General features: G+C 40.4%; 1 protein-coding gene across 1 annotated transcript in view; it reads left to right on the forward strand.

The window, feature by feature from the left end:
* WDFY2 (WD repeat and FYVE domain containing 2) overlaps positions 1-11,065 on the forward strand; it is a 50,233-nt gene that overhangs the window by 20,473 nt on the left and 18,695 nt on the right. Inside the window, exons 2-3 of the mRNA XM_015826429.1 lie at positions 1,830-1,897; positions 10,535-10,608. Coding sequence (XP_015681915.1) covers positions 1,830-1,897; positions 10,535-10,608 — 142 coding nt within the window. The remainder of the gene's footprint in view (positions 1-1,829; positions 1,898-10,534; positions 10,609-11,065) is intronic.

Raw genomic sequence — 11,065 nt, forward strand, 5'->3', positions numbered from 1 at the left:
CTAAATTTTAATGAAATATTAGATCTTTGCCTCTGAAAAGGCAAAGAAAATTGATTTAATAATTACGCAAATATTCAGATAGCAGCCCCTAGGTTGCTAGGATCCAAAAATTAATAACACTTCTTCCTGTGATGGTTTATTTTTTAGGCCATTTCATCAGTAGTGGTTTATTATGCCTTCATCGTACCATACAACCATCTCTGAAGTGCCTGACCTCAAAATTATTTTTGCATGACCCTAAAAGATGCCACAAGTCACTAGGGGGGAAATGTAATCATAAATGCAGCAGGAATGAACATTACAATTTCATTACAATTGTAATACATTTAGGTATACCAAGCCAAAACCAAATAAGCCATGTGTGCTTTCTGAAATCCAGTTATTGGGGTCTGCAAAACATTATTTATGGTATTTGTGATGTAGGGGTCAGGTCTGCATGTGTATGTGGGGCGGGCAAATGAAACCTTTGTAAAATAGGTTATCTTACAACATTTTGAAGATTGACAATGCACAAGCTTTAGCTTGAAAGCACATAATATTGACACAAATAGCATTATCAGTAGTATTATGAGCAGACGTATTCCCTGTGCTTGCCAAGTGACTTTTTTTTAATGCTTCCTCTGTTCTTCATATTCTGATAAAATCTTTTCTTTCAACTCTTATCGCTTACAGGAATAAAAGCCTTCTGAATTTATGCAACATTAAAATTAGGGTGTGTTTGTTTTTATTGGCTGACTAAAAATAACTGAATGTATGATAAACTGGAAAAACTTCATTAGTTCAAAAAATAAAATGAGGGAAGGAATGCAGGATCAATATTATTCTCTACTTCAACTGAGTGCTAGGTCTAAGTCAGTGGTGGCGAACCTATTGCACGGGTGCTAGAGGCGGCACTCGGAGCCCTCTCTGTGGGCACACGTGCCGTTTACCCAGCCCTGCCTCCGCCCGCGACCCCCTCCTCACCAGCAGCTCCCCTGGAGGAGAATCGCCCCCGAGCGTGGCCCACGCGGAGCAGCGCAGGCAAGAACATGGCAGCCAGGCAGTGTAGACAAGACTCTGCCCTCATGCCCCAACATGCACAGTTGATGCTGTGGGGCGTGGGTAGAGGGCGTGGCTACCATGGCGCTGCTGGGCTGCCTGGGCGATCTGCAGCGGGCCCTGCAGGCAGTGAGTGGCTCTGCGGGCAGGCAGGGTGGGGCGGGGCAGGGAGTGGGGTGGGGCAGGGGCAGGGGCAGTTTTTGGGCACTCGGTCTCTAAAAGGTTTGCCATCACTGGTCTAAGTCATGGCTGCAGTTTCTGCTTTAGTATAGGTAATCCTTCACTTACAAAAGTTCGCCTAGTGACTGTTTGAAGTTATAGCCACAAGTGACTTAACAACTATTTTTCACACTTATGACCGTTGCAGCATCCCCATAGTCATGTGGGATGGTTGCAGTGTCCATTTATGATGGTTGCAGTGTCCCGGGGTCATGGGATCACCTTTTGCAACCTTCTGACAAGCAAAGTCAATGGGGAAACCAGATTCATTTAACAACCATGTTACTAAGTTAACAACTGCAGTGATTCACTTAACAAATGTGGCAAGAAAAGTCACAAAATGGGGCAAAACTCACTTAACAAATTTCTCACTTAGCAACTTAAATTTTAGGCTCAATTGTAGTCGTAAGTCGAGGACTACCTGTAGAAGGTACAAGGTGACCAATTCTCATTTCATTCCTTCAGAAGCCTTGATAATTAACTTCTCATAGTTAGAACTTTTCAATTTACTTTCTGAGACGCTTTTCATTATTGGGAAATATTTGAAAATGTCCTATCCTTTTCTTTTGCAGAACGGTTCGGGTCTGGATGAAGAGAGATAATGGTCAATACTGGCCAAGCATCTACCATACAATGCCATGTAAGTATTTTGTGATGTAAAATATTATTTTCCTTTTTATTTTTTCTCTCTGCCTTGTTTTGCACTTAAATGTTAGGAATTCACGGTTAAACAGGGCTTAACATTTGGATTTTCAGTAACACAAGATTTTCAGTTTGTTCCTTTCTGACATTCTAAAAATATTCTAAAGAAAATATTAATAGGAGAATAAACTAATAAGTGGTGGGTTCTGTTAAATTGTACGGCAGACTAGCTGGCCTTAATTGTACCTCAAAAACATGAAACGTGGCTCTCAAACATAGTGGTGCAGATGTAGATGCTAACAGGCTTCTGCAAAAGATGGAACCAGTTTAAACTTGTAACAAAAAGAGACATTTCTTATTAGAGCTTTCTGGGAAAGGAGCATAGTTGATTTGTATAGGTAAGTAATGCATGAAGCCAACAGACTGAATGAAAACAGTTTATAAATTCAGTCATGTGGCTTTATAGGCAATATTGATTTGCATAAATGAGGAATATAGCATGTGGGGAAAGTTGCATAAATAGCTCTGAGTATATTTAGATTTAGCTGAAAATTTGACTGCTGTTCTTTTTCTTGTTTAAAACTGGAAATACGGACAGCCTAAATAGACATCCGATACCTTGAAAATATTAGAAATCCAAAAAGTTGTAACAAAGGTGAAATATTTCTGATTTGGAGATGGCTATCAGTTTAATTAATCTGACATGGAAATAATCAAACAGTGCATAGCTAAAAAGCATGTCAATATGTATGTATTGCTTGATATCTTTGATAATTTTAATTTCTCGTGACAAAAAAACAGATCAACTTGATCTAAAACATTCATAGCTGTGACTTGTAGCTAAGAAATTACCCTGAAATGTTCATTGGATTTATATCTTGCCTGTATTCACTTCTGGGTTTGTACTGTATCTCAGCAGCTGTCAGAAAAAGATGCAAAGCATTAGAACAGATTGTGAGAACTCCTGGCCTTAGAAAGAATTCACGTGTTGGCAAACATGAGCTTATTGATTTGCTTGACTCTGATCTAATCTTTCATTATGAAATGATAACTGTGCCACCTTCAGGTTAGAGTCCAGTAGTCACAAATAACTCTAGGAACCACTTCTAGCTTTGAGTTTGGTGCTCTGGTTTTCTGGATGCCTTGTTTCCTCTACTGGCTTTGTGTGGTTAGTTCTACGCCTCTTGTTCTTCTGTTATGCTTTGAGGTCTGTTTTGTTTCCCCTCGGGCTGTTTTGATTTGGATTCAAGAATCTGAAAAGTTTTGTTTTCTGTTGCACTTGTGGTTGACAACTTTCAGGCCTAAGAGTTAAAATACACCAGGTTCGTGATCAGTCCCTGCATGTTCTTGTGGTGTAAGTAGGTGGCGTTTTGGAAGCCACAACATTCCTTCCCTTCTTGCTCTCGCTTCTGATCTACAAGCTCTTTCTGAATTTTATCCAATATCCTTTTTGTCCAGCTAAAGGTAGACTGTGCGTTTCATTCCACATCTCTGCAAGGTTTTTCAGAATGGCTTGTCATTCTCTTCTTCCTAGGGCTGAGAGAAAGTGGCTGGCCCAATTTCACTGAGCTGGCTTTGTGCCTAATGTGGGACTACAACTCATAATCTCCCAGTTTCTAGCTTGGTGCTTTAGTTTAACCCAGGGGTAGGCAACCTTGGCTCATTTATGACTCGTGGACTTTAACTCCCAGAATTCCTGAGCCAGCCATGCTGGTTCAGGAATTCTGGGAGTTGAAGTCCACGAGTCATAAAAGAGCCAAGCTTGCCTACCCCTGGGTTAAACTAACCCAGGTTTAACCATTATACCAGACTGTTTCTCACTGTAGGTTAATATAATTTTTTTTGAGTGGGTGGGGAGGAGACCCTCAATTGAGATTTGCTTTCTTAGTCTGGGAATCTTGTCTGGAGGTGTCATCCCAATATATATTTGCCTATTGGAAAACTGACGGGATTTGTAACAAAGACAGGTGAGTGCCATCCTGCATAAAACATAAGATGTTTTTGACACTGCTAAAAATATAATTGTAATAAGGCGGCCTAAATTGTGTGTGCTTCTTTTTTAAACCTATTAACAATAATGAAACTAATAATAATAATAATAATAATAATAATAATAATAATAATCATTATTATTATTATTATAGTAGTACTACTATAGTAGTAGTAGTAGTAGTAGTAGTAGTAGTAGTAGTAGTAGTAGTAGTAGTAGTAGTAGTAGTAAAGTTGGAAGGGACCTTGGAGGTCATCTGGTCCAACCCCCTGCTCAGGCAAGAAACCCTATACCATTTCAGACAAATGGCCATCCAGTCTATTCTTAAAAACTTCCAGTGTTGGAGCATTCACCACTTTTGGTCTGTTTCATGAAGCCATAGTTTCTGACCAGGACTATAGCTGATGGAGAGTTATGGATTTAATTTTGCAAAGCTGACGACATGGCATATGTTCTTCTACAATCTAATCTTTGTTCTCTATATCTGCATCTCTCACTTTTTTACACTGTTGTGCTAGGAACCTCTGGAGAATCTGACATTCTCACGTCACTGTGTATATTTGTTTTGGAAACTGCCTGTTTAATGTCTTCAACATTTAAACCACCCACCTACCCTCTCCAGCGAAATATTTGATGGTAAATAACCCAACTATTGTAGCTGACTTTGCTCTTGTTGGAAAAAAATGTGGGTTTTTCTTGAAACATTGTCAACAAAAAGACTAGGCCAGTGGTGGCGAACCTATGGCACGGGTGCCAGAGGCGGCACTCGGAGCCCTCTCTGTGGGCACATGTGCCGTTCCCCAGCCTTGCCTCCCCCCGTGACCCCCTCCTCACCAGTAGCCCTCCTGGAGAAGAGTCACCCCTGAGCGTGGCCCACGTGGAGCAGTGCAGCCAAGGACATGGCAGCCAGGCAGCGTAGACAAGACTCTGCCCTCATGCCCCATCGTGCACAGTTGATGCTGCGGGGCGCGGGCAGAGGGCGTGGCTGCCATGGCGCTGCTGGGTGATCTGCGGCGGGCCCTGGAGGCAATGAGTGGCCCTGTGGGCAGGCGGGGTGGAGGCGGGGCAGTTGTGGAGCGGGGGCGGGGGCAGTTTTTGTGCACTCGGTCTCTAAAAGGTTCGCCATCACTGGACTAGGCATATTGGACTCGAGGAAGGAAAACAAATCAACATTCATAAAGGCAAGATCTTTATTAGATGAATGTAAAAATTTCCAAAATATTACAAGCCCTTGAGTTTCAAGAACACATCAGCAGAGAAAAGTAAAAGGCGTGGTGGGTTCAGACAGTCTTTCCAGACTCTTCATCAGCTGGAGCTCAAGGAAGCATGGGAATTGTCTTCTGCAGGTGTGTGCTTCAACTCTCCTCTTAGGTTGCGTTGTTTATTTTTGTGTGCCTTGGGAAACATAGGGCAGGCTGCGTATCCTGTGTTCTGGGTCAGGTGACCAGGAAGAGAGCACAGCATGGCACATCCTTTTGGATGCTGAAGCAGGGGGAGGATTATTTCTGGATGTTTTTCTCAATTTTCATTTGCCAGCTCCTCCTCCCACAGCAAATTTGGTCCCACGCTGTTCGGTTTCTGGAAAGTTATTTTGCTGACAGACAGGCAGTCAGATTCCTGGCCTCCTTTACAGAGTTTCTTTCCAACATTTCCTTATGTTGGAAGGAATAAAATGGAAGGAGAGAGAAAGAAAAAATGTGGCTGATCTCCGACTCCGCCTGTCCCAAATTGCACTGCTACATAGAAGAGTAGAGAGCTTGAAGACGTAACGTCTCGTCATATTTAGTTCCTAAGCAGAGTTAGATTGTACTAGTTCTTTTCCCATTTAGGACAGGTAGTCCTCGACTTACGACCACGATTGAGCCCAAAATTTCCATTGTTAAGTGAGATATTTGTTAAGTGAATTTTGTCCCATTTTATGACCTTTCTTGCAACATTTGTTAAAGTGAGTAATGGTAGTTGTTAAGTTAGTAACCCGGTTGTTAAGTGAATCTGGCTTCCCCATTGACCATGCTTGTCAGAAGGTCACAAAAGGGGATCACATGACCCCGGGACACTGCAACCGTCATAAATATGAATCAGTTGCTAAGCATCCTAATTTTGATCACTTGACTCTTGGAAATGCTGCAGTGGTCGTAAGTGTGAAAAAAGGTCATAAGTCACTTTTTACATTGCTGTTGTAACTTTGAACAGTCATTAAATGAATTGTTGTAAGTCGAGGACTACCTGTACTTGTTTGGAAGAAGAAAGGGAAAAAAAGTTGGGAATTCTCTCTTAAAAAATATATAAATTCCAGTTTTTAAAGTAAAAATGTTTCCACCATATGGAAGAAAACAGATTTGGTTTTGTGTGGGAAAGAGAAACCAGCTCTTTACCACATAATGTTGCTAATGCGGAGACTGCTGATTAAATTCCATTTTTTGTTTTTCACTAACTTCACTATTTTTTTTATTTTGCCTACATGCATATAATGTATTTATAGTTTGTGGTAATTTACTTACAAGTTTTATGACTCCAAAAATTATGACAGAAATATTGTTTGATCAGTTAAAGTATTGCACACTTCTTTACCCTTGTCAGCTATTGTGGCAACTCAGGATGCATAAAACATTTTGATGCTGCTAAGCTAACATGGGGGTAAACAATTTCCATGAATGCTAAGCTGGCAGCAAGATAATAGGTTAGTCAAAAGTGTTGTTTGTACAAAATGTAAATTCTTCCTAAACTTTTTATGAACCATAACATTATGTCTCTTTTCATCCAGACTAAATGGATGGTTTTATTACTCAAACCCCAGGGTGGACAACACTTTGGTAACCAAGGGCTACTAAACATATTTCAAGGTGGAGAGGTCTATATTACCCTGTGGATGGGGCTGAGTTTTGAGACAATCTTTATTTCTAAAGTATGTTTCTTTTAGAACTTAAATTAAGCTGCCTTCAGTTTCTCACTGCAGAGTATAGAGCCAGATATATTTATTTGCCAATCAGCAGCTGTAATTGGGTCAGATTGGGTTCTGATGACCCTTCAGAATGGAGCATTATTCCTTGGTCTGCCCCAAAATTAGCTTTTTCAGCCCACATGTTCAGACTTAGTTTGTTTGTGGTCTGTATCCCGTCCTGCTTTGCAGTTTTATATGGAGATAATCCTTTTCCTGCCAGAAAGGAAGATATACTGTAGTACACACACATAGCCAACAACTCCATCTGCAAATAATAGATACAGTTCTGTATCTGTTCATCAACTGTTCAAAATTATGATGGCACTGAAAAAAATGGTGGTTACAACTGGTCTTCAGAGTTCTGGCCATCCCGGATCCCTGCAGTCACACAGTCGAGATCTGGGCACTTGGCAGCTGGTTCACATTTACAACCAGTTTAGCACCCCATGATCATGTGATCACTGTTTGCAATCTTCTTTGCCAGCTTTCCCAGAAAGTCATTGGGGAAGCCAGCAGAGAAGCTTGCAGGTTGCTGGGGGGAGTGTCCCCCACCCATCCATCGTCCCCAGTTCCTCTGCATTTGCATCGCCCCTGGGCACTCAAATATCCTTGCACAGTTTCCCCAATCTGTGCTCCACTCCCACACACCCTCCCTGAACCCTTATGCACTCTCCTCAGCCCTCATCACACCTCATTTGCATCCTCTACTAATGACCATGGGATTTGGTTAATGCTGGCAACTGGGACTGCAGGAATTGCCTTTACTAAGCAATGCAGTTGTGCTTTATATCTGCATCCCTTGACAACAGAAATTCCAGTCTCAATTGCCGTTGTAAGTTGAGGATTAGTTGTAGATAGCTTCACTCATGTATTCTAGATCCTATTCATCTTTCCGTCTAATGACTATTGGAACAGGACTGAACATTAGGATTTCAAATGGAATGAAATAATCGCTACTCGCTTTGAATGGGCAACGATAGATTGCTTCTGAAATGATTAACTTTACATGCCAAAGGCTGATATTTACATTTTAAAACGTAATTTATAATTCATTGTTGGATTTGTTATTGAAATGTTTTACCATTGTAGTGTACACCACTGTAGGAATATCATAACATTGAAATGTTGGTAGGAAATATTTTGAAGGAATAAAACCAAAATAGTATACATGTGCATTTGGTTTTTTTTATTAGAACTTTGTGAACAATAGCTATAAAACTATTTGATGATACAGCATGTATGATTTAAATAACTGTGTTCCTCATTCTGGGAAATGTCTAAATTGAGCAGTGCCAGTCCATCATTTATCTTAATGCTCCTACACAATTTAATGATAGAAAATTGCTTAAAAATAGAAGTTTTTGTCATGCATAATTTCTGGCCATTTTTTTTCTTCCTAATGTTTCCCACCAGTGCACGGTCCACTTTTTTTGGAGTGTTAATCCATTGGTTGCAAAATAAATTATCCTACTGGCTTGTTGCCCAAGCCTGATATTTTGCATAATTTCTAATTATAGTTTACAACAATTGTACAGTGTAATGTGGGAAAACTCATCAAGAAACAGATTCATTTAACTAGAACAACAAAAATCAGTTCCAGCTCACATATACTTTAAAGATAAATTAACTCTGAATATAATATAACTTACTGTAGGTTTCCTGCATTCATCCTCAAAGGGGGTCAATTGTCGTGTCATGCAATGTGTGGGTGATTTTTTCTTGGATGTTAACACAAGACAGCTGTCTTCTATTTCTAAGCAATTTTCTGCCATTAAATTGTGTAGGAGCATTACGATAAATCTGGAGATGATGGACTGCTCAATTTAGGCATTTCCAAGAATTAAGAACACAGTTTTAGTTCTATAAGAATCCACAGGGAGAAAAGGGTGTATTTCTTTTTTATTAAGTGCTTACAGATTCTAATTTTTTCATATGGTGGCTAATATTTTACAAACCTCCCTTAGACAGAAAATGAAATAATGAGAGTATTATGGCATTTTCTGTACCAGGTTATTTTTTATGTTGTTTGTCATACAACACAACCCCTTTGACAGCACTGTACTGAGTCTTGCTGGGTAAGCTGGTAGGTTCTTGAAATTATAGGGTTTATTTTACTGGTATAATAATACAAATGTGAAATGGAAATTTCCTGATTTCCAGTAAGTTTGTGTGGCATGAAGCATATCTAAGCATTAGTATGGAAAGTGCAGCCTACCAATTCAGATAGTCCTTACTTAACGATTGTCTGCTTAATGACCATCTGGAATTACAGTCGTGCTAAAAAGTAACTGTATCACTGGTTGTTGCACTTGTGGTCCAGTAATTGAAATTCAGACACTTCACAATTGGCAGGTATTTCCAGCCATGAAAATGTCCTGCAGTCGTGAGATTACCATTTGTGTGCTTTACTGCCAACTTCTAACAAGCAGTCAGCGGAGGAGCTGGTAGTAAAATTGCAAATTGTGATCCCATAAAGTGACCTTAATGACTACAACGGGAGTTGGGGAGTTGCGGAAGAAGTCAGGCATGGTCACGTAATGTTTTGCTTAATGACTGCATTGCTTAGCAACAGAGTTGCTGCTCCATTTGTGGTTGTTAAGTGAGGACTATCTCTATATCCTATCTCAGAGTGAGTGTGTATGGCGGGGGGGTGCGATTTGAAAATCTTTTTTTTTTCCTTTTGGGGACAAAACAAGTACGGTAACCTAAACCTGGCATATGAAACTCATTTTATCCTTTTAAGCTCTGATCCCTCTCCCCAAATATTCCCTGGCATATCTGTGTTTGGGGTGGGCTCAGCGTATTCTGTAAAGCATTGATTATCCTGCTCCCTTTAGGGCCTTTTTGTATACGATAAAATGTCAACATTTAATTAGAATTTAAAACATTCAGAAGTTTCCTTTGAGACAAACCTGACTTCTGGTTTCCTAGCAACAGCACTAAAATGGTTGGCCAATCATTATTGCATTTTATGTTTTATTGATTGTATTGCATTTTCTTCGATTGTGAGCTGCCTAGAGCAGAGGTCCCCAACCTTTTGGGCACCAGGGACCGGTTCCATGGAGAAAGGTTTTTCCATGGACCAGAGAGTGCATGGTTTTATGTGCTGCCTGCATCCCACAGATGGGACTTTGCTTATTTGTGCAGACCGGTTGCTGGCATGCTGCGGCCCGGTACCGGTCCACGGACCAGGGGTTGGGGACCCCTGGCCTAGAGTCTCTGAGAGTCAGGTGGCTTACAGCTTTAATAAATCATGAAGGGTTGCTCACACAGTCAGCCAGATTTTTACAGTCAGCCAAATTTTAAACTGGATTTGGCATTTTGTCCACCTATCAAGTCCTTCAGGAATCATATGATGGTCAAGTAATTAATTCATTTTATGAACAAAACACTCCTTTTCAGCCAGTCCACAGAACCCAAATATTGCTCATCTCACACAACATATTCTTGTCCCAGATGTTTAGTTTTTTGGTATGGATCTCAGGGATGGAATAAAGACCCTGCATATAAAATCGTTGTTGGTGAATGTTTTAAATCTGCTTAAAAGTAACAGGTAGTCCATAATAGATTGTTTGCCCTGTTTCTTCCCTACCACCCACTTGGAACTAGAATAAAATGGGCAAGAGGGACTTTATCTATTCTTAAGCAATGAAATAAGGGAGTTCAGTGTCACAACGTATTATTATTATTATTTTTTGTTACAGCCCCATGTTCCTGCATGTGTGTTAACCCGGAAACAAGAAGAGTATCTGTTGGTCTTGACAATGGTACAGTCTCAGTAAGTACATATAATCAAGACTTCTGGTTAAGATTTGAATTCCTGGAGTTGCAAAACTCAATTGAAATATGGTTTTGAGTAAGGATTATAGCCCCCACACTAGACCACATGAGTTGCATGCAAAGGTTTCTGGTTTACTCTTTTGTTATACACAAATAAGCCTGTAAAAAGGCTTTCAAGTTTTGAGAACGGCTGGACTTCAACTCCCAGGTGAGGTCAGGTAATGGTAAGGGATACTGGGAATTGTAGTGCATCTAGAACAGTGTTTCTCAACCTTGACAATTTTAAGGCATGTGGACTTCAACTCCCAGAATTCCACAGCCAGCATTGCTGGCTGTGGAATTCTGGGAGTTGAAGTCCACATGCCTTAAAATTGTCAAGGTTGAGAAACACTGATCTAGAAGGCCATAGATTCCCCTCTCTTAAATGTAAGTAGTACTGAGGTGAGGCGGACATA

The sequence above is a fragment of the Protobothrops mucrosquamatus genome, unplaced genomic scaffold (genome assembly GCF_001527695.2).
Source record: "Protobothrops mucrosquamatus isolate PMUCROS unplaced genomic scaffold, P.Mucros_1.0 scaffold3132, whole genome shotgun sequence".
Classification (NCBI taxonomy): Eukaryota; Metazoa; Chordata; class Lepidosauria; order Squamata; family Viperidae; genus Protobothrops; species Protobothrops mucrosquamatus.